Raw genomic sequence first — 27,691 nt, 5'->3', positions numbered from 1 at the left:
CCAGACCCCAGTGAGAATATAGGGATTCTGCTCGACTGTGCACCTCTCACACACCTCATTTTTGTCTCATATTTTAGTTCTAAACACCAAAACCTATAAAAGGCTTTATTATTTGATGCCATGACTTTAAAGCAAATACTGGAAAAATCACCTCAGTCAAAAACCATGTTGTCCTGGGTCATTCCTTCCTTTGCTCTTTGACTTTTTCCTGGATATACTTGAAGACACAGGTAGTTTTTGATGAAGTGCCCATACCCTTATACTTATTTTGCAAATCCTAGTTTGGGGAGCAATTGTCTTTTTTGATGGTTTGCTCTGTCACTCACCATAAATAGGGTCCTGATTTCTAACTGTAGCTTCTGGAAGGTATAGTTGTAGTAATAAATAGTAATAACAACAACAGCAATAATGAGTTAGGTGGAAAACAGTGCTTTACAAAATGGATGGACCTTCGTGAAGATAAGTAGTCCTGACAACACGATTACTTCTTCCACACAAAGGGTATAATTGATCATAAAGTAACAAGTCACTCACCCTGAAATGCCTCTTTGATCACTCAGGAGGCAAATTACAACCCTTCATCAGCAATACAGCAACTGTGCGTGGAGCCATAGGAGAGCGTTTGACGGGGCCATTTGTATCCCAACCATTCCCGTCCACTAACGAGGCTGCTGCATCTGCACAATAAGCATTTACCCCGTTAAGGGAACTGCGACATATTTTCCCCGACATAAACTCCCAAAGCAGTCAAGGGGCAGACAAATGGGCATTTCCAGGGCCCACACCTCCACCACCTCAGCTTTCACACATCGCAGCCTGATGAAGAGCCGGGCATGTGCTTTGCACCGACACCGCTGGCCCAGCAACACCTCTGGGGACGGAGAGCATCACTGGTATTCCCAGTCCCCCTAAAAGGGGACTGCGGGGACCGCGGAGCTCACGAAAACCAAAGGAAAGCCTCTGCTTGCCACCTGTAGGCTTTGCAGCCGACTTGACCAGCAACAGCACGCCGAGGAAGGAAAGCCCAGGGGGCCGGGGTGCGGGCGAGGCTCCCCCGCGGCGGAGGGCGGCGAGCCCGCCCCGGGGCGGGGGCGGGAGGAGCCGGGGGCGCCGGCCGCGTCCCGCGGTCTGCGGGCGGGCAGAGGCGAGGAGAGGCGGGAGGCGAGAGGCGAGGCGCCGCCGACCATGGTGCCCGCGCTGCTGCCCCTCCTGCTGCTGCCGCCGCTCCTGCCCGCCGCGGCGGGCGGCCGCTGCCCGCACCGCTGCGCCTGCAGCCAGAGCGCCCTGCGCTGCCCGCCGTCGCCGCAGGGGGCGCTGCCCGCGCCCGCCCGCGCGTAAGTACCGCGTGGGGGGGGGGGGGGGCGTGGGGTGGATCCGCTCCGCGGGCCGGGGGGGCCGCGGATTACGGGCAGCGGGGCAGAGCGGTGCCTTCCCCTCGCCGCCGCGCGTTGGGGAGCGCCGGCCGTGCGCGGTGGCGGCGGGGCGGTGGTGACCGGGCATCGCTGGTCCCGCGGAGGTGGGAGGGCTGGGTGAGGGGCGCTGGGGGTGAAGTTTCACCGGGAGCTTGGGGGCTGCCCGGGAGCCGAAAGCCTGGCAGGAGCCTGGCAGGAGCCCGGCGGTTTCCTCTCGGGCGAGAGGTGCGCGTCCCCTCCGGACGTCTTCTGGGTCGCGCCGCACGCCACCAGCCGCAGTGACAGAGGGAAGTGCTACAGGTGGCCGAACTCGCTGCGTGCTCTCGCCGTGGCAGGAGGCGAAAGCTGCCTCTCCTGTTCCAAAAGCAGCGCCTTGTAGCGGCGTAGTTAACTTTAAAGAAAAAGGTTGGTATTTGGGCTTAAACCTTCTGTCAGTTCTGCGGTTTGTTTGGGGTTTCTTTCACAAATCTTGACTTCTCACAACTCCTTCTCCCAAAGCTTGGCCAATTTAAAGACCCCTATATTAGAGCGTCAAAATCCTCCTGGCACTGTTCGTTGCCTCTTTTTGAGGTCCAACTCATTGACAAGTTGGTGGCTAAACTTGATTCCTTCTCCAGTAGTAAAAGAGCTGCTGTGAGTTTTGACAGCTGTTTGGATCTCTATAGGATGATCCATTATATCTTTCTGCCTAATACTCCCCTGGGAATTAGGATTAAATTAATAACAACAAGAAATCACAGGCATTCCCTTACCCCACCCCCACATCATACTCCAAGCTCATGATCTAGTAGACCAGACCAAGTACTCGGTATACGTAGGTATTCAAGTGTTGTTGTGTTGTTTGTGGGCTCAATTACAGCGCTGATCTAAACAGTCATGGCGTCAAAATATGGGATTAGACGACCGATAGATAGCATAGTTGCTGTTTCTGGGATCCCTTGGTTATCTGTGCGTGAATTGAGCTGGGGTTTTCTTATTATGCCCCTTTTGGTAACAAAGCCTGTGTTTTCCATTTTCATCTGATTTGTTTGTAAATTTAACATGCTCTTGAAATTCCCCAGGGATGATACTGTCCCTGATCTCTTCTTTCCTTTCTCCCTAGCTCAACAACTGATAGGAGCAAGAAATACTAATTTGTGTTAATCTAGAGCCATGTGAGTCATTCCTCCAAAGTCAGGTTTTAGAAAAATCAGAAAAGTCCTGAATTTCTTTCCTCCCTATTTCCCTGTGTTACCGTAGTGTCAGAGAAAGCTGAGCCTGTGGATGCTGGAGACTCTCCATAGTTATTGCAACAAGCACGTTTCTTCCCTGGTGTTTATACCACACGCGGAGCAGGGAGTGCATTGGTTACATCAAGGATCCCTGCAGCAGCAGAAACAAATGGGGAGGTTAGTTTTTGCAGGGATTTAGCATGTGTATTAGGACAGCGCACATGACAGCACAGAGAGGTTATCAAAAGCTCTGAACTTATGTGATTTTTTTCTTCCTTTTTGTTTCACGCTTTTATTTTGCCTTTTTCCATCTATTACCCCAAGAAGAAACCGCATCCCAACCTCAGTGATTAGGTTAAGACAGGTAATGGGCTTATGGCTGCTGCCAGTCATGCTTCACTCAGATCAACAGGGCTAGATGATGGGCAAAAGTAAGAGAAGAATTTTTCCCCTCAACCCTTAATATAACATTTAATCTTTATGATTGCACACAAAGTCCAGCTATTAGGCTGGCTGTAGAAACCAACTATATGGTCAGAAAAGAGTTCAACCAATATTCTGCTCAATACTACTACAGAGAAAATATTTACACTTAAGTGTCAAAAAGGTCTTTGTCTTTCAGTCTGCATTTGCAGACATGTCCAGCTCCTTCTACTTCCAGGCCACATCCAGCCTGATTTATATTGAACCTGGAACTATACTATTAAATTTCCATTTCTTTGTATTTTTGTTTTTTTGTTGGGTTTTTTTTTTTTTTAATAGAAAGCTTACATTCATCATACAATTACAAAGCTGTACTGATGAATGTAGTCAGCAACCCTGCAGGTATACATGTATTCTTGCCCTTTTTTTTGGTTCTTACTCAACCTCTTTTACTTTCCTTTCACCTCTTTGATTCCCATACTAGTGTCTTCTTATCCGCTTAGCTATCGTCTTCCCCTCTCGTTTACTCTTTCCCCTCTCTCTTACTCATATGGCTTTTCCAGCTTTGTTGGTACTGACTCCCTCTCTTTCCATACTTTACCAGTCTTTTCAGCTGTCTTCTCCCCCTGCACAGCTCAGTGTATGAGAGACAAAGTAAGAGTAAGTTACTTTTGTCCCATCATGGCCACATCTGTACCTGTACACTAGAGGAATTGCAGTGTAGTGCTTGCAACTGCACTAGTAATTTGGGGGGAAAAAGTGCTGCTCCAGGTTGTTCCAACACAGTTCCTGGGGTGCCTGCGTCCTTTCATTGGTGCCACTGTAACACAGAAACCAGACCTCAGAAAAGTCCTTCTTGCTAGTACGGTCAGTCAAGAAAATAAACCCCAATATGTAACTCCAGCTATACCTGAGTAACTCAAGCCCTGATGCTGTAATAAGCTATGCTTCCAAATGTACTTTTGATAATTTGTTATATCCCAAGTAGATATCCTGTAGGGAAATTTCAGCCATTTTTCTTTACCCGAGTTATTCTTGCCATGTCATATTATTGCTGGAAGAGTTTTCAAAGTTATTAGACTTCCAACAGGTTGCAGAATGATGTGTTTTATACAGTCCTGAATTGACCATATTTTTTTCAGGCTCCTGTTTTTAATTTGGACATTACACAATCACTGGAGAAACTCCATTATCCAGACACCTTTCTATGCCATTTTGGCTATAGCAGCTGTGCATCTTAGTCTCAGCAGAAAAATAATCTTTAATACACTATTGTCTTTTGAAATAAAACATGATTTCCCTTCTTTTGCAGTCTTGTATGTAGTTTGGGGTTTTTTTAGCAAACTGTAAATGGACAGCCACCTAACTCCAGCTGTACAGTAATGGACATTGGATACCTAATACCTTTCTGCCCCTTCAAAAACCTCATTTCATAGTGAAGTTCACTTTGCTGTGCCCAAGTCTGTGCCTCCATATGCAGGGCTTCTGCAGTAGGTTGAGTGGCTGGTGATTAGGCACCAAATCCAAAGCTTTGTGGCAAAAACCTGAAGAGGTAGACAGTTCTACCATGTCTTCATTGGGGCCATATTTGGCTCTTTGGAATTGACGGAAGAAATCAGTTTCAGGGCCAAAGTGGCTTTCATAGGAGATAATGTATTGCCCATCATCACCTAGTGGAAAGTACTTTTTGGCTGCTTGTGTGATATAGCCAGCATCATAGTTTGTGTTTCAGGTAGATAATGCCTGATATATAGGGCTTTAAAAATCAATGTCAACACTTTACATTGCCCCCAGAAGCTGATAAAAATCCTAAGAAAATGCTGGGCATTCAGTCTTAGTTTCAATCAATATTCCCAGTCCTTCTGAGTTAAGTCCGAGAACACCACAGAATAAAATGTTTGCCACTCCCAGCAAGAGTCTGCCTTATGCATTGACCTTTGGGGCATTAAAGATATGAGTAATCCTATAAAATAGAGACACTAAAATATTACAGTCAACCCAGCTACAATAACACATTCACACCTATTGCTATTGGGCCTGTGTTCTTTTTTTGTCAGTTCAACTAATCACTTTTTGCAAAAGGCGAATTCTGTAATACAGAGATGATCTCCAGCAGTGTGAGTGGGCTTGGGCTTTGATTACTTATCAACAGGACTGCAGGTGGTCCTGAGATCTTTGGACATCTAGACCTCCCAAAAGCTTCGCTTCGAGCTTGAGTCTACGTGATAGCGCAGGAGCAAAGTTTATCTTTTAGCATTTGTTGTCAAGTTGAATCAAGTTGCCTCTGCTATATCCCAGAAGCAAAAGAAAGACAATAGTGGGTTTATGCCATTATATCCTTGGGATAGACCGCCCCCAGGAATATTTTCTGAAGAGCTGTTACTGCTTCATCTATACATTCACAGCAGGGGAAGCAGAATGTGGTTTGTGCTCGTGGTACCTACTCGCCCCGGTATTCCTAGTAAGAGGAAGATAAACAGCCCTGTGAAAAATCCACTCTAAATTTATTATTTCCAAACAAAAATGCTAGTGGAAGAGAGAACAACAGTATTTTAGCTACCAGGTAAGGAAAGAATGTGGTCAATCTAGGTGCTGTTCCTGTCTCTCCCAACGTTCATGGGTAGTCTTACACGTTTTCAGCCTTACCACCTAGAATGATGTACCTTGAAACCCAGCCTTGATGTATAGAAACGCTAAGGGCTGGTGAATGCCAAGAAGGATGGCTGGCTCCCCACTCCTTTCTGTCTGTCCTTTCTCCAAGGATGAAAAGTCCAGCAATTATCTGGAGCCGTGGTATTGTCAGCTGCTGAACAGCAGGAGTGAGTACAAGCATACAAGTTGTGATGCTTTAAATATGAAAGGAACATTACAGGTTTTCTTAGAAGTGCAAAAGCTCACCCTTTAACTAACAACACTCTTTCAAACTGGTGTTGATAACTTGTATTAAAGATGGATACATCCCTCCTTTCATGAGCTATAGAAGTCAGGCTAGTGGTGTGGGCAAGGTAGATGTATAAAAGCTTTGTAGCTTTGTGAAATGCAGTTTGTTCTTTCCTCTTTTTTTGTCAAAAGCTTCCTCAACTCTGAGAGAGCAATAACTGGTCACACCTGAGTGCTATCAGAAAGAAATCAATATTTAATATTTAAATCCTGCCAGTACCTACTTAAGTTTCATTGTATGCTATCAAAGACATCAGTCATGTTCAATAGCAGAGATTTCAACACATGAGATAAGGCCTCGCTTTATTCGGCACTTTGGAAACAATTAAGCCTGCAACAAGCAGTTCAAAACTCTATTAACCTAAATGCTTATACATATACACAGGCTGGATTGTGCTTCGCAAGCTAAGGGATCTTCAAAACGTTGTGAGTATAGAAAGATACGTTGAAATGAACGTTTCCCTTAACACAGGCAGGGTTTGAGATACAAACCACAAAGGTAAAGCGGACAAGACTGGGGATGGGAACATTCATCTTTTTGGTGAATTTAAGATGTCTTTATTGATGTGGACCTGTCTTATGTGTGCTACACCGTTATTTCAAGGATGAAGAGAGAAGCCTGATTATGAATTGCCTTTTTCCTTTGTTCTTGCTATTTTGTGAGATGCTTAATGGGACGAGGTAATGTCAATGCAGAGGAGTTCACAGTTCCAGCTATCAAGGTGGACTCAGGGGAGATGAAAAACAAAAACCAATGAAGTTGAAATACAGAATGGATTAAGTGCCGTCATGCAGTTTAACTACAGTACCTATTAAAAGTGCTGGGTCACCCCACTTAAATTTAATTGCATAGCTGAGGTGGCTAAGCTCAGAGCACTGTTGCCAAAGGTATTCTGCAGGCAAGGGGAGCAGGTCACTCCAAGCCACATATTATGGGAATTTACAACCACCACGCTGCTCACCAGCATGTCTCGGGGAGTTAGGAGGTTCTTTGGCTGAAGATTTTGGTGTAATTAAAAGCCAAGACCTGGTTTTAGGTTTTGCACTTTCAGGCACATTTCTATTTCTATGTAAACGATAATATTTTTTGCAAACAGCTTCACAAAAGGTATGTTTTCTTTTGCAAGCAGCCCCAGCTGATGGTGTAGTTGTGAGGAGTTTCCTGCTGCCAGGGTTATGGAGCAGGAGTTTCTCAGCTTCTACTTTTTACTTCTTCCTGAAGTTGTTTCCCTTTTAGCTCAGAGTATTGAGCCCTGTTACAGGATTATCTCTATCCTTCTGTCCCCTTAGGGGCAAATACATTTTTCAAGACACATGACTTAGTTTCATCTCTGGTTTAACCAAACGTCACATGCAACACAACATGCCAGCATCCATCTGCAGACAGGTATGGCCCAATCACAGTGGCATGTAAATCCTTACAACATCCCTATTAGGTAGGGAAGCATTGTTATTCCCAGTTTACTGACAGGGAGACAAGGCGCAAAAAAACCTAAATGATTTGCCCAAAGTCATACAGACTATTTGGAACATAGGTAGGAAGTGACTGCCAGGCTCCTTAGTACATCTGGATTTGTAAACCCAAGACACACTTATGTGTGACAGCCTGCCATTATATTGTGTGGGCATGGCATGTGTGTGTGTGTGTGTGCGTATATATATATATATATATATATATATACATAAACAGTTGATAAACATTTTTAATTTTCTTCATATAAATGGTTATGACAACAAAGAAAAAAACCACAGGTGTTATGCATAGCATGGAAACATTTCAGTCAAAAAACCTTGAGAAAGGGGTTTAAGGATGGGAAACTAATGTCTCTGACTAGATATTTGTAATTAAAAAGCAAAATAGAGCAATTATCTGTTTGCACAGAGATAATGTCTTGAAATATCTTAAATATTTTCCTATTGCCATTGTCAGAGAGAGCGTGGTCATGGCTAGATAAATTGGCTGGTAAAAGTACTGTTACTCAGATGTGGAATGGAGTGCTATGATGCAGATCTATCTCCCACATCATTATTAACTTCTCAGTCAGAGTAATTAAAAAATTAAAAAGGAAAATATACGTTTGCTTTTAATCATCTAACTACACTGATGCACTTTATTATTTAAAAAACCCCAAAAATCCACCACCTCAGGCCTGATTTGGATCCTTTCTACACTTGTGCACAGCCAGAGCACTGCCAGTGAATTCAGGGTGCCACACTGCGACATTATATAGATACTGCTGAGAGAAGAACATGGTCTAGAGGATGCAAAGATACTGGTTTATAGAGAAGAAGATTTACATTAAAGCCACTTCTTCTGAGGAACTGACTTTAAATAGCCTGTAGCTTCCTTCAACTGTGAATGTAGCAGACCACTTCCATCAGGCTATTAATTTATTTAATAGGTTATGATTATTATTGATTTGACAGTGATTAGTCTCGAATTTATGCTGTTGAGGAACTGACCCAATATCCTTTGAGTTCTATTTAACTGAGATCAACAGTAAATGGATCAGGCCCCAGAGGTACAGAGAACTGCAGGCGAAATACAGCGGCATTATGCTTTTTTTGTTTTTCTGCCCACCGCAATGGTACAACCTGTAAACAAGGCAACCCCATGCCTTACAGTCCTTTCCTCCCTCTCTTCTTTCAGATCGTTTACTCATCTCCCTGTAAAAGTAATCCCATCACACGCGTTTGAAGGACTTAAGGATGCCTTCATCATGTAAGTTGACATTGTTTTCCATAGGCTGTTCCTTAATTTCTTACTAGATATTCAATCGTAAACCTCCATCGCAAATAACATCTTTTTACAATAATGTGGAAATGTGTTGCTAAAACATACTATTGGTGAAAAAAAACCCACTGAGGAAGGATAAACATAGCATGTCCTATAAAAGACTCTGAAAAGGTATGATTTTCCACAGTTGTTTAACAGATCACATAATGAAATATTAATCTTGTTGGAGAGAACTGGATACAGCTTAATAACTGATGATAGGTGCTTTTGATTGGCAGAGGTAGATTTGTATGAGAAAACATTATCACCCCCATGATAGCTGTGGCATTCGGTAATCGTACATTTATGTAGTACGCAAATAAGATATTTCTTTGGCAGTTTGCACCAAGTAATAAGCTTGGCAGAGGGATCAGTAGGACTGAACCGTTCCTTGGCTCTTTTGATTTACAGGTGTTGTAATTTTGCACACTTGGGTTTGTGTTGCTTCCCCTCCCTTGGCTTTGTATCTATTTTGTATCAAGGTCTTAGACCATAATGCTCATCTGACCACTTTTGCCCTTATTTCCCAGCTGAAAGATGGCAGGGTTGTGTCTCCATTATTTATTCCTTTTTTTATTTTATCTGCATTGGGTGGTCTCTAAAGGACAAAGTTAATGACACACCGGTGCAATGCAGAACAGGGGAATGACCTCCCCCAGAACCTAAGCAGCAGCACAAATGATGCTGCTTTCTTTTCAAGGCACACTCCTTATATTTCTCTTCTATATGAAGGCATGACCTATGAAAAGCACATAGTGCATCAGATATACTTATATACATAGTAGCTGTTACATAATTTATTTTGAAGGAAACAGGCAAAGACTTGAAGGCAAAGGCATTCTTGAAGGCAAAGACTTGAAGGATGAGGGTAATGCAAATGCCTGAATAGACTCACCTGGACTAGTTTAGCTTTTAGTGCTCATTGGTTAAACAGTTTTGGCCAAATTATAAACTTACGTGTTCCTGTAGCTCTAGCAAGTAGGAAATAAGCTAAACTCTGCTGCATGTTTTCCACTGCAGCAAAGTATTACAGTACAATCCAATGGTGCTGTATTCTTGCATTCACTTGCATCTGAATGATTAATGAGAACATACCGTTTTCATGTGGGAGACCCACTTAAATCTAGAAAGTTTCTCCCAACTGTATGACTTGAGGCTGAACTTTCCCAAACTATGCATATCCTATTCTTCACAGAGAATATTTTGTTCATTGACATTTCCCCTTCCATAAAGAGAATTTAATTGATTTCTTTGTGTCCTTTTAATGTATCTCTCCAAATTAACAGCATAGAATTGATTTATTTGTCTGAAGTAAATCTATAGAACACTTCATAATTTTATCGAGATTTAGCGTTACTTTGAAAAATGCGGGGGTTTAAATTATAAATCTCTAAATCATCTGTTTGGCAACTCATCACCATCTGCAAATCGGATGATAAATTATTCTCACTGCCCTAGGTCATTCCAATATATGTAAATGGTAAGCCAGAGGCAGACAGGAGAGATCCCATGGAAGGACCATTTTTCAGACCCTAGACCTGAAAGAGCCTTCAAGTTCTGCGAGCAGGCACTGATCCCTCCCAGCCCGTGAGTCTCTGAGGATCAGGCGCCCAGCAGGCTAGTCATTCTACATCCATCTTTCATAAATGAGTAACTAGTACAATACCAAAAATAACAGTCTCACTCAATTCTGATTATGGAAAAAATCATTAATATTTCTGTAGTAAATACATACATGTTTAATATATGATTTCTAGTGTGCATGCCCCTTTGCCACTACAAATGAAAAAAAAATTCAATCTGCTCTAAGAGTTTTACATCAACATCAAAAGGAATTGTTTTCTCATAATTATAATTGAAATAAGAGAACTCTCAGGACTGTGACAGTACTGACTCTGATTTTATAGATGTGTTCCAGGTGTTTAGAAAATATTTTTCTTCTTGACAGCGTATAATCTTAGGTTTAGTTTGTGTGCCCTTCCACAATTCTGTTGAGAGAAAACACTGTTCTGAAGACCTTTCCCATATACACGCAATTACCTACCAGTCACTATGAATGACGTCTCGCACTGCTACTTCTCTCGGGTACTTAATACCTTTTTCCATGGTGGTCCATTTACTTTCAGGAGTCAATTTTGTGTAGCCCCATAAATCTTAATCAGCAGGCATTTAGCAAGCATCAAATAAATGGAATTTTTTTTCTCTCTGTTCAGAATTGGTTATTCTTCAGTACATGTGCAGAATAGGAGCATTAGTACATCAACATCCAGCAGTGCCTACAACAACAGCCATGTTGGTTGGTGTAATGATGAAAAGAGCCACTTCCTTTCAGTTTGTATGCATGTCATGAAAATGGCACTTAAATCCAAAAATTATTCATAAAGTGCACTGGATGCCTATTTGTGTATTTCTACATCTGAGGATGACATGACCATCATCCTGACTTAATAATAGTGTATGAAGCACTGTCAACATTATCTACATCCTTGCCCATGCAAATAAATTCACTAAGCAGGACCAATGATGGAGGCAAAAGGCTCACAGTTTTGGGCTCAGTCTGTTTACATTAGTTCTGGCCCTTAGTCGCTACCTTACCTACAATTTACTGAGAAAATGGAGATTGGCTGTTACGGAGATACTTATTCCAAAGGGTTGGCATTTCCTTTTGCCAAGACAGCAAAAGGCTAGTCTCTCTCAAACCCTACTGGCACGGGCTGTCAAGATGTTTGAGGTGAGTGAGGCATGGACACTGCTGCCACAAGAACTGGTAGGGGACGGTTGAACAGCTGTGTATAAAAGAAGGAAATACGAAGTGGAAAGCTGATTTCTGGTATCTTTTCTGTTGATGTATTGCTTTGTGTCTGCCTTTTTCGTTATAGTGAAATCTCTCAGAGCGACTCCCTGGAGCGAATAGAAGTGAGCGCATTTGACAGCCTTCCCACTTTGTCTGAAATGTAAGCATCAGTTAAAAAAAGGTATCCATGTTGTGATTTAGGATCATCAAGGACTTAACAGTCTGCAGAGAAGTATTCTTGGACCAAATCTTTCTCTATTAATTCGGTTGGCTTTGGATTAGATCTATGGTGAGAAACATTTCTCTGCAAAGTACCATATAAAATAGTGAGGCCTCTATAAGGTCTAGCCTTGGGGATCTAAATCATGCAAAGACATCCACACGTAGAAAGTCCCACTGCTTTCAGTGAGCTCAACGGCAGGAGCGGAGCTCTCTGTCTACTTCTGCCAGCACTGTCGAGCTTTCTAAGCAGGGAAATAATTCAAGATGACAACAGATGAGAAAAATCTTCCTTTTTGAAGATGCGGTTTTCAAAGCCCTACAGTATTTAAATACAGCTGCTTAGTATGCATAGCCCTTCTTTTGAGTACTAAAATATTACTCAAACAGAACATGTACTGATTTTAAACTTGACCTGCATAGCACCGGCATCTGAGAGAGAGAGTTAAAAGCAATGACTAGGAGAATGCTCTGAAATATTTAGTGAAATGGGAAACTATAAATCTGGTTCAATATCTCATTACTGCCTTTTTCACATAGCATGAGCAGTGAGTGGCTTAAAAATGGTGCAACTGAGTGAGAACAAATCCATCTTTTTTTTTTTTCCTTATATGTGAACTCTGTTGAAGCCAGTTACTCACATAAGCAAGAGATACAGATTTGTGCACCTCTGATTTGGTCCAACTTCCACTATAATCAATGGTGGGTTTAGGGGAGGAATAAAAGATTTGACCCCACACATTCACCTACAGTTTATGGATAGCTTGTCACTTGCCTGTCTTCCAAAACCAAAAAGCTAAGCAAGACCATTAAAGAGCTATAGGAGGCTAGCAAGAAAACCTGTTTGAACCTTGAATGCTCTACATGCCTCGCATTATAAGAGCTTGATGTCCCAAGCTGCACTCAAGATGACATTCAATGGATGATCAAGGTAGGTGGTTTCAATAGCATTCTTGAATTTGAACTCTTGTTGCAATTTCATATGCTAAAACCTTTGAATTTTGTAAGTCATGCATAGGGAGCTGGGCTACAGCTGTTGGGCTTTTATACAAACATATAGGTTTTCCAGAGAGTATAGCTGCAGAAAGTGGTCCTTGATTGAGAGGGTCTGCCCATTTTTTGAGTGACCACTAGCAAGCGGTATTTCTCACACACTTACCTCCATCTCCCAGTTTCTGCAGATCTAAGCAGGCATCTGGTGCTACTAGCCACTGCTCTAAGGAAGTCCGTGGTGCTCTAAGAGGTTAAACCATCTGAGGAAGTGCCTTTCCTGGCTAGGCAGAGCATCAGAAATATAGTGGAAACAAGGGATGATGCAAAGGGATCTGACTGCGGGGCAAGGACCAGGCACGCACACACATGCACAGCGCTCAGGCTCCTTGGTCAGCCCCATCTCCAGGAACAGCTGTTGGAGGCACAGTCACGACAGCAGCATGCTCGTGCCTCTAAGCCTCTGTGGTAAAGCAGAAGCGCACTGTTTTAGGCACACCACGAGCCCCGAATCTGTATTCCAAAGGACCAGCAGATGATGGCAAAATGCTAACTTCCACCAGTGACCAGGATATCCAAACCAGACCGTCGTAGCCAAGTGAACCGTGAGGATTCAGGAGCTGTTATCTTTTGTCAGCTACCTAACAATTACAGGCCATTTTCTTACCAAGAGTGTTTTGAAATGTACTCATGGTATATTTGTAGAAAATTTGTTCAGAGCAGGAAAGCCTTCTGCCATATTCTGCACTTGACTTTTCTGACAAGGCCAATCTCAAGCAAATTCAGGATCCTACCAAATGTATAACAATTATAATACTGAAATATTTTTTCCCTCATTACAGATTAATCCTGAACATGAAAAATCTGCTGCACATTGAGGATGGAGCATTCAGAAACCTTACAAGGCTAAAATACTTGTAAGAAAGTTCTGTTTCTTTTGTTTGCTTTTTTTTTCTTCTTCTTTAAAGGAGTAGGCAAATTACAGACAGAAGTATAAGGAAAAAATAAGTTTTTCATGCATACACTAGAAGTACGTACATAATTTACAATAGCTTTAACGTGAAGTTAACCAATAGTGAGATCTTTCAATAGGCAAGAAAATAAAGTATTCCAGGGCAGGGCAGTAATAGACAGAACAGTAGTAAAGTCTGCAAATTAGTTCTGCAAAGTGCCTATTTCTAGAATAAAGCTTTCAGATTGACAAGGCAGTATGCAAAAGGGACAACTAAAATCTCTTACTTGTGCTTAATGGGGAGAGAACGTATGCTGCTTCTCTAGGACACCGCTTGAGGATGCTACAAAATTTAATTTTTACAAGTCTTACAAACACAGTTGGAACCTAATTAAAAATTATTATATACGTCACTCTCTTTTTAATGCATTGTTAAACTCATACCTACTGAGTTAGCTTCTTGTTGCATCTGCTCTGGTAACCTTTTCTCCTGTAAATAGGAATTATGCTTTTCTCTAGGAGCATTTGTAACACTGGAATAAGACAATTTCCAGACCTGACACAGATCTTCTCCTTAGAAGCCCATTTTATTTTGTAAGTAGAGACCCAACCAAACCCAGCTGTGAGTCTTTTTCCATCTTGTTCCTGGATCACTGACAAAAATACCTTTTCCTTTTTTTTTTCCCTCCCAAAGGGAGCTCTGTGATAACTTGCGTATGACAACAATACCACAAAATGCTTTCCAGGGGATGAACAATGAGTCACTGACACTGTGAGTAAAATAATCCTTACTTCAGTTCCTTCTGCGAGGATCACACTTCTGCTTGAGGAAAGCAGGTTGACTTTAAAAGAAATCTTGAAATTAAAGCCCATACAATATATTTCTATATTGTGAGTTAAATTTTAAATGCTTAGGAAATAGAGGGGTGTTCTTCAAGCTGAAGAGCAGGGTTTTATCCAAAAGCTAACTTGACTTAGGAAAGAAAATAGGAGGAGGAATCCAAATCCTCATCTTTCATGCAATGTTGTTTTTATAAATGCTATCAACGGGACATAAACTCCAAAAGCTACGCTGGAGGCCAAAGTCTCTCTTCTTTCCTCAAGGATCCAGTTTTCTGAAACAGTGCTTTCAGGGACTGACCATGCTGATACTACTGATCTACCGCTGCTGAGCTTCAGCTGCACAGGCTCTCTCTGAAAAGGAGGAAGGAAGAGAAGTATTTGGTACGAAGAACCAATGCTTGTTCCTACCCTGATTTCTTTTGACTCAGCTTACACTGATTCCCGTAAGCCTCCACACCCAAGGCTTTCCTTTCAGCAAACTGTGGATTCATTGCTACCACCACCTGTGGGACAGGCGGGTTTGGTGCTAAGTGAGATGCCCCACCCGAGGAACGCAAAAAGCAGCAGAAAGCCAACATGAGGTGCCATCTGCCAGCACAGAAAAAAACATGTATGGATTTCACAGCACCACAAAAATTTCCACAAAGAAGCACCGAAATAGGAAAAAGCACAGACTGAGCCTCTCTGCAGTATGTGGCCGAAATTCGGGTCTCCCGAGGAAGGACCAGCTGAGCAATAGAGGGCAGCAGCAGGCCACCTACTTTGTGTTGTAGCCACGAACACCAATTTGGAGGCCGGTAAAGCCAACCTTTGCAGACCAGAGCGATTTTTTAAAAGGCAGTACACCTCCAAATGGGGAGCCTTGCCTTGAGACAAGCATGTACCAAAACCCTTGCACAAATCTCCATCAATGTTTGCACCCGCAAATGAGCCATGCACACGAGCAGGAGCTGTCATTGACTGGACTGGGTCACTCATCAGGCTAATGTGCCAGCATGACAGTAATTTCAACACGGATTTTACATATTGACCAATCCCTTCTGAAACTGTTAGGGGAACTGAGCGTAAACGTGACTGAAGATGACTACTACATGATTTTAAAGAGGAGGAATTGCTTAGATTAGGGCATCATTTCATCTTACAACCCCTTTCCTACCAACAAGTTCTGAAAATAACTTCAGCAAAATTATGATATTGTTAATGGTGCAAGAAAACGAACATACAAAAGATGGAGAAAGGTGCTTAAAATTTTTACCATAACCCTAAAATGTATTAAATGGGAAGAAGTCTTAGTCAGGAAACAGCCAACGATCATTTCTCTCCCGTCCTTTTGTGATAGGGAGCTCACCACAAAAAGAAAATAATTATCTTAGCAGCAGCTCCCTAATTGTAGAGCTACACGTTAACTCCACTCCATGCAGTTAACTGTAATTAGCTGAAGTAATGCCTGTTGTTGCAGCACTGTCTGGTGAAACACAAGTAATCTATGAAGGTGTAAAGTCAGCCTGCAGTAATACTTTGCACTACAAATAGCTAATTTCATCTTTCCAACAGTTACCGTTTCATGTGGATGAGGAAATAGATCCTACATATTGTTGCGTTTTTTAAGTAAATCACTCATTTCAGCATTGTACTGAGATAGACCCCTTCTCCTGTCAAATGTAGCCAGGTGCTCCCCCCACTTTAGCTTTTCCTGGGAGCAGGTTCCATAGCCCAGTTTCTGCTCTGCCAAAAACAAGTGCAAGAGCAACAACAGAAATTTTGTTTAATGTATAAATAGTGCTAAGTTTTGTATTAGGGCTTAATATTAAAGAAAAAAAATACTATATACGAATGATTATATTGGAATTATATTGGAAACATGAACTTCTCACAAATGGATTTCTCTCAATGAAATCAGACCCATAGGTTAGATCTCCTAATGAAGGAAGGGCTGGACTTCAGGTGCAGCAGAGCCCAGCCTTTAGGTATCTGGCCACAGGGTAGAGAATCGAGAACCCAGTGGGGTACCAAGTGTCCCTCTGCAGTGCAGGGGACAGCAAGCTTCCCACAGCAGAGATCAAGCCTGGCAGCAGTACTTTGGAGGAGCTGGTAGCTCACTGACCAGTGGATGGTGCACAACTGACCCCTGCCTTTCTGCAAAGCTGTCTCTTGGGCTGCTGGAAGATTTGTCTTTCCCACAGAGGATCTGCAATCCAGCAGCATTCTCCAGGGTTTAGAGTTGCCTTCCATCCGACACTTCTCTAGCCCTTGCAGTCTTCCGTTTACATGTGCTGACACCACAAAAAATCCAGGTCTTCTGCCTCCAGGTTGTGGTCTGTGTGCCAGGAGCTTACCTGGACTAATGTTTTCTTTCTGGATCTCAGCCCAAGGTAGGCACAGGTGAGCCCCTCAAAGGCAGGGCAAGATCTGTATGTAAGAATAGTTCTATTCAACAGCTAAACAGCCAGGTGCTTAGGGAATTTAGGCTGCAATTTTGTCTTAATTTTAGACTTAACCTAAGTCATGCAATAATTACCTTTGTTCTTTATAAGCAGACACTCTAATCATTAAAATGAATGCAGCATTAAGATTTGAAACCTATAGTACATAACGTAATATCATCTTTTCCAAATCTTTTTCCCTTACACATTTTTTTTAATCCCCAGCAAATTGTATAAAAATGGATTTGAAGATATCCACAGCTATGCCTTCAATGGAACAAAGCTGAATCAATTGTGAGTATGTTTCCCATACTCAGTACTTTCAGTAAATAATAGTTCAAATACAGCCAAAGGCTCTTCCTTCAGCTTAACTGGCTGTCTTGCATTTCCTGATACCCATTAGATAACTGTATGTTTCAGTGTCTTTGTGACTCAGTTGTTAATAATCCTGCAGCACTTACTGCTTTTCCTGAAACATAATCCCTTAGAACTCTGCAGTTTTTACAGGAAAAATCTCATAATTTTTAATAAAAATTTAATAAATTCTTAAACTTAGCAGCAATAGTGAAAAGCTTGAAACTGTAGCCCAAATGGAGGAACTACATTTTACGTCTGGAAACATCAGTACTTTTTAAGTCACTCTCATGTGCTTTGGGACAAGCCTCTTGGTTTGGACAAAACTTTTTGTATGCCGCTACTGCAGCGAAGGAAACAAGACTGGTTGCTCCTGGTTTAAGCCAGAAGAAATTGGAAGTGAACAGAATCAAGTGTAGGTGATAACGGTCTGATGGCATCAGAGGGAGGGAAAGGTCGCATGAGAAATACAAGCACTCACAGGCCAGATACTGCAACAACAGCAGCTGCCATGGGAGAAAGGATTAAAACAGACGGGGAAAAGAAACCAAAAAAGGGTTATTTTAAAATACAGATGTAAATAGAGTTAATGTTTGATTCCACAGAATCCTGAAGGGCAATAAGAACCTCAGGCGGATACACAATGATGCCTTGAGAGGGGCCACAGGGCCAGATGTTCTGTAAGTATCCACCACTGTTACCTGGGTTTATAGGTGTCCTGCGCTGTGCTATGTGGGCTGCGTCATCTCAGCAAACACAGCTTTTGAGCCGGGAGGGAGACTTGATCTCTTACCCTCTGCTTGTAAATTGGAAACAAGTCAATGAGATGCCATGATATTACAGGGCAGAAGGCTCAGTTTGCACCCTGACAAATGGACATCAGCCAGTTCTAGGTTGGCAGTGACCTCTGCCTCTTATATATTTTGGTCTTTGCTTTGTGTCTGATCCTCCTGATTCTATTCCTGTGCCTTATATTCTGACATTGCAAACTAACTTGTCTTTTGGTAGGATGAGTATGTTTTTACAATATATTATTTTAGAATTTGGTTATAATAGTGAACTAGCTGATTGCATGCTATAAGCCTGTGCTGAATAAAACACATTATTATCATTGTCATGCTTTATTAATCAAGTACTTATGGGAGGGCTGCACTGGCTGTAACTCCATGCAATAAAACACAATGGGTGGTTCTGTAAATAGCACTCTCTGCCGCACATGCCCTTTTATTCCTTTTTATTGGTGCTTTACAGTACGTGACATTACTAATATCACTTTCACAATCGTAGCCTCTTTTCCCTTATTTAATGGCCTGACTCTGAAAATCCAGTCATGTCAGTGGCCTTTCCTCACACAAACAGCCCCCCTGAAGTTCCTCTAAGCCAAACTGCTTAAGTTTGTCTTGGTAAGAATGATGGATTCTTTTATGTCTTTCAATTAATAACCATTTAATTAAAACACCTAGAACAGCCCTTCAGAGACAAGAAGAGAGCCAGGAGGGTGTCCTACCTGTTAGCTGGCTGGAGAGTCACATTTGCCCACTTTCTCTCTGTTTTTCTGGCCTAAAGAGCCGTCCCTCACTCCATGCACAGTGGCTTTCAAACAGAGAGGTCAGGGCACAGCCCCCAGAGCAGTGGGTTTTCGTTTTGCTAGGACAAAGTGAGCTCCTTGCCTCTCTGGAGTTCCTGGGCTGCAGGGATGCTCTTACCCTGCTGCTCTGTAGTTTCACAGACCATGGTTCCAAGTTGGGTATCAGGTACTGAAGTGGCTTTGCAGATTTAGACCCTTGTGAAAAACCAATTCATTGTTACCTACAGTCATGCTTTGGTGGTATTTTTATATGTATGAAAAGAGAATGCTCGCTTTATTTCACAGGGATATTTCTTCAACGGCATTGGAGTCCCTGCCTAGTTATGGGCTGGAGGCCATTCAAGTCTTAAATGCAACATCATCTTACTCGTTAAAGAGACTGCCACCGCTGGATAAATTCAGCAGTCTTCTGGAAGCTGTTCTAACATATCCCAGCCACTGCTGTGCTTTTCGAAATCTAAGGACAGAAAAGTAAGTCTGAATAGCACATTATTGTATTGCAGTACTTCAGAAGCTCCAAAATGGCAATTCTGCTTTGTTCAGCTCACAAGGTTTGATTACCCTTATTCCAGTTACAAGGAAGCTGTGGTATACAGCAAGGCCTTGCACAAAACAACAGATCTCTGCTAAAGCCAGGAAAATTATCTCCATTTATTTTAGAACAGAAACGAATCCTATCCTGTGCCCAGGATCTGGCAGCAGGAACATTATTCTGTTTGCTTAAGGCTTATATTTAAGGCTTATATTTTTCTGGGTATGTCAATTAAAAATCCCTGCTGGCATATGAAAGAGATATCTCCATGTTGCCCTTAAAAAAAAAAAAAACAACCCACAACCCCCCCCCCAAAAAAAAAAAACAACCCCACCCTGTAGCTTTTAGCTGTATAGCTTATTTAATGCAGCTGATATGATGACCTAGTAGAAAAGGCAGGCTTTCAGTTGCCCACCGAAATTGGGACCTGACACAAGCCTACAGAAAGAGGTTACAAGGTTTAGTTCCAGTCATTTCTGATAACAACAGTTATTGTTCTCCCCACAATTGGAAACTGTGGCGCAGAGAACTTTGTATCTGCTAATTTGGGGCAGTCAAGCTGAGACAGAACTAATTTTTCAGCATCTTTGTTTCAAAGAAAACCCTCAGTTGGCTTTAGGCAGCCAAAGCAACTCCAGATGAGTTTAGTTGAAGCTATAAGGATGCCTCACTTCTCATCTGTATCAAGTGAAGGCTACAAAAAAGATGTACTGAGCAGTCATTTGTGACAGGCCTGATCTGTGTGACTTGCATGCCATCGCATCAGGACTGCATTGCAAAGGCAGGAGTAGAATCCAATTCTTTAGGGTAAAATTAGGGGCGATACTACGCTTTTTCTGCCTACCTCATTTTACTAAGTGGTTCCTGCATCTGCAAGAATAGAGCAAAGTTTCCAAAGTCAAGGGTTTCCATTGCTGCTCAACTCAGATTCAGTCCTAGATCAAGCCTCTGAGTGTATTAAATGCAGGAGCAGCTCTGGGATTAAAAAAAAAAAATAATAAAATAAAATAAAAAATATTCATTCTGATGAAGATAACTGTTTCTTATATTATACTAGTTTTCAGGTGCTTGACTTTGCAATGTGATCATGCTTTATAAAAACAGGGACACTTTAGAAAGTCACTTTCTTATATTTAGTGACTGTTTTCCTAGTAATCTGGGAAAAAACAAACCTGCAAATCAGGAAACTAGACTGCCCTCCTAACTGGAGCATCAGCAGGGTTCAGAGCAGTGCTGAGGCGTTACCTGTCTGCATAGCCCTGCTGGCCACTGGAAAAACTTGTACAAGCAACAAAGGAATGAGAGGCAGATCTCTTGACGGTTTTCCTGGTCATCCACTGATGACAGCAGAAGACCATGGAGACTGAGACCTCCCAAGACTTTCTCAGGTTACACAGTGAAGAGTTTTTGTGTGATTATGTATTCTCATGGTCATGCAGCTGCAGCCTGTTTCTGTCTCTTCCTACCCCCTTCCGTTGCCCTGTACCCTACATACAGTCATCCCACCCAATTTTCACTACCCCTGTCCCATATCCCATTCTTTAGCAACTCTAGACTGCACTCACGGATCAGTGACAAGGTCTTATGTACACCTGACCAGGCAAGGAGGTTCACTTAAGTCAGCATCACGGACATTGGGGAAATAGTCCTCAGACCAAATATTGTTGAGATTTCTGGGGTACAGTTGTGGTGTGCTCATTCCCTGAGCCATGTAAGAAAAGCGGAAGGTAGCATTCAGTTCCCTACACTTTCTTCCACTGGCCTGAATATGGGGAGGGGGCGGGGCGCGGGGGAAGAAAAGCAGGTTCTAGCACATATTTAAAAAAATACAAGAAAAAACAACTTCTGTTGCCATCCATCCTATTATCTATAAGCATCACACAGGGGCTTAGATTGGTATCTTATTTCTCTCATTATACGTAAAACTTTCTATAAGCTTCCAGGTTTCTGATTCTCTTAAGAGTACACAAAAGAGCTTAGCGGTTCTGCTGGGTCTTTCTACTGTCACAGCAATAAGGTCAAGGCCATTTCCATTCACGCTGGTAGAGTACCTGGCCTATACTTTCAAAGCCTCAAAACCAGAGATTTTGCCATATATGTCATCTTTCAATTTGTACTTTTCAAATTGCTTTACTTCCAGCATGTAAGGTCACCAGATCCCAAACAGTTTTTAAAACAGAGCATCAGGCCAGCTTCTCAGTATTTGTTAACGTGCACTTCTCTAAAAGCCAGCCTAACTGCTACCATTCACAGTGGTGGAGAATCTGGCTCACTTCAATACAATATTTCATAAGGCAAAACATACCTTTTAATGCCAGCTCAAGCTATTTCACTATAAAAAGTATCTCAAACTATAAGTGAGCTGAAAGACCATCCTTATATCCCCCTAAGCTGCTGCCTGCTGTCGCAGTATTTGAAGCCTTCTCCTCCCCACTTCCAGAGGTCTACGTGAATGTTCACACTGCCATGAGGCCAACTCTCACTTACCTTACGTGAGTGTGAAGATCACTTGCAGAGAAAACCAGAATTTGGCCAAAATCCAGGGTGAAACTTAACTTTCTTTTCATCCTTCTTTCAGACAAAATTCCTTGTTTTCCATTTTTGACAACTTCTCCAAAGAGTGTGAAAGCACCATGAGGAAACCAACTAATGAAATATTGTAAGTACCTCTCTGCATACAGATGCTGGAAGTAGCAAATACAGACCTCCCCCTCCTGCTGTTAGTGTGTAATTTCTAGAACAGCGTGTCTTTTGCTGCCAATTCAGTCACACTTACAAGTTGCACAGTGGTAATTTTACTACCATTAAAACAAGATTTGTGATTTTGATGTTCAAAAGGAAAGAAAAAAAGACAACATTATTTCATGAGCTTTACTCACTCCAGCTTCTCTTACTGAATTCTTGAAAGACTTTCAAGACAGTTATTAAATATTTAAGAAAGTTAATGGCCTACATGGAGAATTTTCATGCCCTGAGATAATTGCAGTTGTTGATTCAAAGGCGGCTGCTACTGTTAACTTTTTTTTGCCTATAGAAAGGATAATTAGAAGTCTGTATGTCTGTAGTTTTCCATCGTAGAAATAAGAGTCCTTGAGTTAGAAGTGTGTCACCCCATGCAGTTGATTTTCCTCTTCTAAATGTGTCTTTCCATATCATCACAGTTCTGTTTGACAGCTTTCAGTGGGACAATGAGAAAGGCTAACATCAAAACTGTTGCGTTGGCCGTGCTGGAGGACATGGGCTCTAAACCAGTATTTAATGGAGAAGTTTAAGGATTTGCTACTATTCATCCCTCTACAGCTAAAATGGGAGACCTTGGGGGACTTCTTATCAGCCCTGATATGGGGTCAGAGCATTGTAAAGTCCAGAAAAAAACAAGGTTATGGTCACAAAATTCCAACAGCTAAATACAACTGAAATATGATTGATTCATTGGGACACTGACTCACAATAATCACAATAATCTTTCATTAATAGAGTCAAACATATTCCCTGCTCTTCTGGTTTAAACCAGGCAAGTAAAAGCAAGACATATGGCAATTTTTCTATGTAAGGAGAAAATAGTTAGGCTAACAAGATTGGGAAGTTATTTGCCCAACAGGCACAGCTGAAAAGCAGCTCAGTCCTGACCCTGCTCCAGAAATAGTTTAATGTACATGCTTCAGTAGATGTGGAAGGTTAAGCGTGTATTTAAGTTATCCCAAAACTACCAGTTTTCTGAAGAGTTATCCTCAGTAGAGATGCTTTCCAGGTCTCACACTGCAGATTGACTGGTTTTCCACCAAATGCTCATGGTCAGGATGATTGGGTCATTGTAAAATAGGTACCTGTTCTGGCAGGGAATGAGAAAATACAGTGTTTACCTTTAAAATATTTCTTCTTTGGTAAGCTTATCCCCACACTATTGATGACCTAGATATTAGAGAGGTCTATTTTGAGCACCTAAAAAATTTATAATTAGGCAGTGAGTCCAGTCTAAGCTGAATATATTCGTAGCCATCAACATTAGCTAGTGCTACTGCTCACTTTATAATACACCGAACATCAAATTCCTCAGTGACTTCAAGTCATATGTAGTCTCAGGACTTGCTTAAGGGAGGTAAGGGTGCACAGTTAATTAAAATCCTTAGGTTATTTTAGCTTGGCTTCTATAACTGTTCGATAAACCTATATGCATCAAACCTATAATCCATCAATTTGAGTGTTACTGTAGTTTGAACTGCAGTCTACTGGCAATATGAGAATGATGGCTTGCTTACAAAGCAATCAAGATAAAGTACTTACAAATAAGGAAGTTGTATAAGAAAGCATTCCCGTGGATGTGACTATGACCTCTGCTGCTCTCCAAAGCTGCCACCAAAACAAAAGGCATCCTTACAAGGCTTCATTATATGTAAACACCCTGTAGAAACACACGTAGGAAGTAAGTGTTTTAAAACAGCTGTTATCTGTTGTATTTTACAAAAGAACGTGAGCAGTATGTAACAAAGAGTTCACTTGTATTTGTGGGGGGTTGTTTTTTTTAATAGTTACAGAGATGACTCTTACAACACATCGCTGTGGTCAGTAGAAAAGAACATGTACCCATTCGCAACAGAGGAAGAAACCTCTCCTTACAGCTACTCAGCCATTTTCGATGACAGTGAAATGACTGGCTTCGACTTTGAGTATGACTTTTGTCAGCCTAAAATACTCACATGCACTCCAGAACCAGATGCATTTAATCCCTGCGAAGACATCCTGGGATACAGCTTTCTCAGAGTCCTGATCTGGTTTATAAACATCCTTGCCATTGCTGGCAATTTCATTGTACTCCTCGTTCTCATCACTAGCCACTACAAGCTCACTGTTCCTCGCTTCCTCATGTGCAACCTCTCCTTTGCTGATTTTTGCATGGGACTTTATCTGCTGCTCATTGCTTCTGTTGATGCCCAGACAAGCGGTCAGTACTACAACCACGCAATAGACTGGCAGACAGGCAGCGGCTGCAGTACTGCCGGCTTCTTCACCGTGTTTGCGAGCGAGCTCTCAGTGTACACGCTAACGGTGATCACTGTAGAAAGGTGGCATACGATCACCTACGCCATGCAGCTGGATCGAAAGCTGCGGCTGAGGCATGCCGTGCCCATCATGCTCGGTGGCTGGATGTTCTCCATTTTAATAGCAGTGCTGCCTCTCTTAGGGGTCAGCAGTTACATGAAGGTCAGCATTTGTTTACCCATGGATATTGAAACGGGTCTTTCCCAAGCCTACATACTGCTGATCTTGGTGCTAAATGTTGTCGCCTTCATAGTCATTTGCGCTTGCTACATTAAGATTTACATAGCTGTTCAGAATCCAGAGCTGGTAGCTGCCAATAAAGATACCAAGATTGCCAAGAGAATGGCAATACTGATCTTCACAGATTTTACCTGCATGGCCCCCATCTCCTTTTTTGCCATATCCGCTGCCTTTAAAGTACCTCTCATCACAGTGACAAACTCCAAGATCTTGCTGGTTTTATTTTACCCTGTCAATTCCTGTGCAAACCCATTTCTCTACGCAATTTTCACCAAAGCATTTCGAAGGGATTTCTTTCTGCTGATGAGCAAGCTGGGTTGCTGTAAGAGCCGAGCAGAGCTTTACAAGATGAACTATTTCTCTGCTTATACCTCCAACTGCAAGAACGGCAGCTCAGCCACAGCCCCCAGCAAAGCCTCACAAGCGCTGCTGCTCTTGTCGGCGTTAGAGAAGCCATATCCTGCAGTACGAGACAAGACATCTTACAACGAAAGTTAAACGAGAGTGCCAATAGATGTGGCACTTTGCAAGTGCAGTTGAAGTTATTCTAGTGACTAGGGATTATTTTATAGTATCTTGAACATTTCACAATAAATAAAAATGCCAATCGATAATTCTTATGCAACGTAACGGTTCTGAAGTTCAAAGTGATATTTTCCTTTTTCTTCTTTTGTAACAATAGGTGTTGGATGTGACTGTTAGGCAAAACTCTTCTTTGCAGGCAACAGAGGAGCCCAGGACTAGTCAAGGTGCTCTTGAAGTTAACAGGTACTGCAGTGATTGTAGTCTGGCTCCTTTTTCTCCAGATCTGCTTCCCTGGAGTATTTAAAGCCTGTCTGCTACCTTTCATGCCTTCCTTTTCCATTCCCATCAGCTGTGCTGGCATTGTTGGCTTACAAAAAAGGGGCACTAAAACTAGATGCCTCCCTTCATTTCATCAACCGAAACTTCCAATTACACAGCCACCTACACCCAGTTAACGTGTTCCAGTGGTAGATTGTAAAAATGTCACAAGGAGAAAAGTTGACCCACTGAACCTTTGTTACTAGCAATTTTGCAGTTTACATTAGATCTCAGTCTGAGCTGGTAAGTAATTTACTTAAAGAAATTAACCCATACACAGCTATGCATGATCACAAGAGATGCAATAGCTGTAAAACCCCACCTGCTACACAGAGGACTGTTTGGCATACCATACGTGCACATGCACAAATCATGGAAGCTGTAAAGGCTCCTTCTCAGCAGCAGGATAGCTGCTTCCTGCACAGGCAGATCAGTGCTGCCTTGTTTTCTCTCCAGGGACAGTCTCATGAATTATTTTCATCTGCCCACTCTCTGGCATCACCCGTGCCAGTGGCATTCGGGAGGCACTGGGGACTCTCAGCACTCACAGTCCAACTCTATTCCCAGCTGATGAAGCAGAGTTATTACTTTTTAGTGACTGTGTTTTCCCATAAAAATCTTTTTCTTTCACTGTGCATTCCCTGATGCTAAGGAGATCCAGATTTGTGGCTGCGTTCCTGATTTAAGTGAGAACTGAGCATTCCTTTGTTATTGCAGCATATTTACTCAGTCCGCAGCAAATAAGCTGTCACCCTTACACCATTCTCTTGCCATACGCCAATGCCACACCGTACTGGAGATTCAGAGCGTAAGCTCTTACCTGCATTGTATAGGCCAAACAATCTGTACTGGGTGACAAGCTGCAGACTGCATTGAATGCCAGGCAGGATCCCTGCGGGAGCCTGCTCCAGGCACATCCGAAGGAGGCTACATTCTGCACTGCCCAGTCTTCTGAAAACACGGCATTGAATTATTGGAAAGTTCACAGTCCCGTGGGCAACAACAGATGCAAAAGCCACAGACTGCAAATCAAGCCTCTTCTTAGGTGTGTTACGTTGCCTCTGATGGGAGGAACATGCGAGTGCATACATTTCATCAAACCAATATGGCAGCACGAGACCTACACATGGCAGTTCATGGTTCACAGAAGGTAAAGCAAGTGTGTTTTATTTGGGCTTGTAGTCAAAGTTTTAGCATCTTAGATCACATTCTGTAGATGATACCCATGGTATCTGAAGACAGATCCTCAGGTGGTATAATACACACATCCCCTGCATTCGGCGGAGCAGCACAGCTCTGTAAGATCTGTGCTTACTCCAGAGCAGGCACAGCCTAACAGTTCTTGATGGCCATCAAAAGTGCAGACTCTGATACATCAGAAAACGGTATTATTGCAATTGCTTTAAACATCTTACATCCTCCTTCTCAACTGACTCCTTTGCTTTCAAGTATGTGACAGCAGTGGAGTAAAAATCTGCATCCCAAAGCACACCTCTTGTTGCCAAAACACTGCACTGCAAATTAAATTTGCTTCATATTAATAAAAGTGATTCTTTGTACTAGTGATGGGTTTATCATTAGCTTATAATTGTGTTAATTAGAAATAACATCTCTGACCTTGTCTTACCTTCAGCTTACTGCCATGATTTCAATCAGTATAAAAGCTCTGTCTCTGAGCATAGCTGTACTCATAAGCAGTTCACACATGTGGGGAACGAAGCAGGATTGAGAACAGAGGAGACTCTACACTTTAGCAACCGGTAAAAATTCTGTATGATGCACCGCTTTATACAGCCAACTCCTGAGCTTAGCAGAGGAGCAAACTGGACTACTATAGGATATTTAAGTCTAATAGAAACTAAAGACACTGGTGAAAAAAACTACCTGTCCTAAGGCTTCTCTGTCAGCTATCTCAAAAATTATTTTCGATACTTGTTTCTTTGGATGGCACATGGAGGAGTCCTGCACACAATTTAGGGCATGGCAAAACAATGTCTCGAATGGGCATTAACTGATTTACTTACATTATGTTTCAACAGGACCAGAGCTTGCAAGCAGACTCTTTCTGTCCACCTGTCATAATGTTATGACATTATCAGGACACTACATGC

At 42.2% G+C, this 27,691-nt stretch overlaps 1 protein-coding gene across 1 annotated transcript; it reads left to right on the top strand.

Moving 5' to 3' along the window:
• Positions 1 to 1,185: 1,185 nt before the first annotated feature.
• LHCGR (luteinizing hormone/choriogonadotropin receptor) lies at positions 1,186 to 25,235 on the top strand. Its single transcript, XM_086460680.1, has 11 exons — positions 1,186 to 1,334; positions 8,637 to 8,708; positions 11,642 to 11,716; positions 13,608 to 13,682; positions 14,237 to 14,311; positions 14,412 to 14,489; positions 17,209 to 17,277; positions 17,943 to 18,017; positions 19,211 to 19,396; positions 22,036 to 22,116; positions 23,987 to 25,235. Exons 1-11 carry the CDS (start codon positions 1,186 to 1,188, stop codon positions 25,233 to 25,235), a joined length of 2,184 nt encoding a protein of 727 aa, XP_086316806.1.
• Positions 25,236 to 27,691: the final 2,456 nt, after the last annotated feature.

Source organism: Leptosomus discolor, chromosome 2, assembly GCF_034619465.1.
Source record: "Leptosomus discolor isolate bLepDis1 chromosome 2, bLepDis1.hap2, whole genome shotgun sequence".
In the NCBI taxonomy this organism is placed as follows: Eukaryota; Metazoa; Chordata; class Aves; order Leptosomiformes; family Leptosomidae; genus Leptosomus; species Leptosomus discolor.
This window is presented reverse-complemented; position numbering and strand designations above follow the sequence as displayed.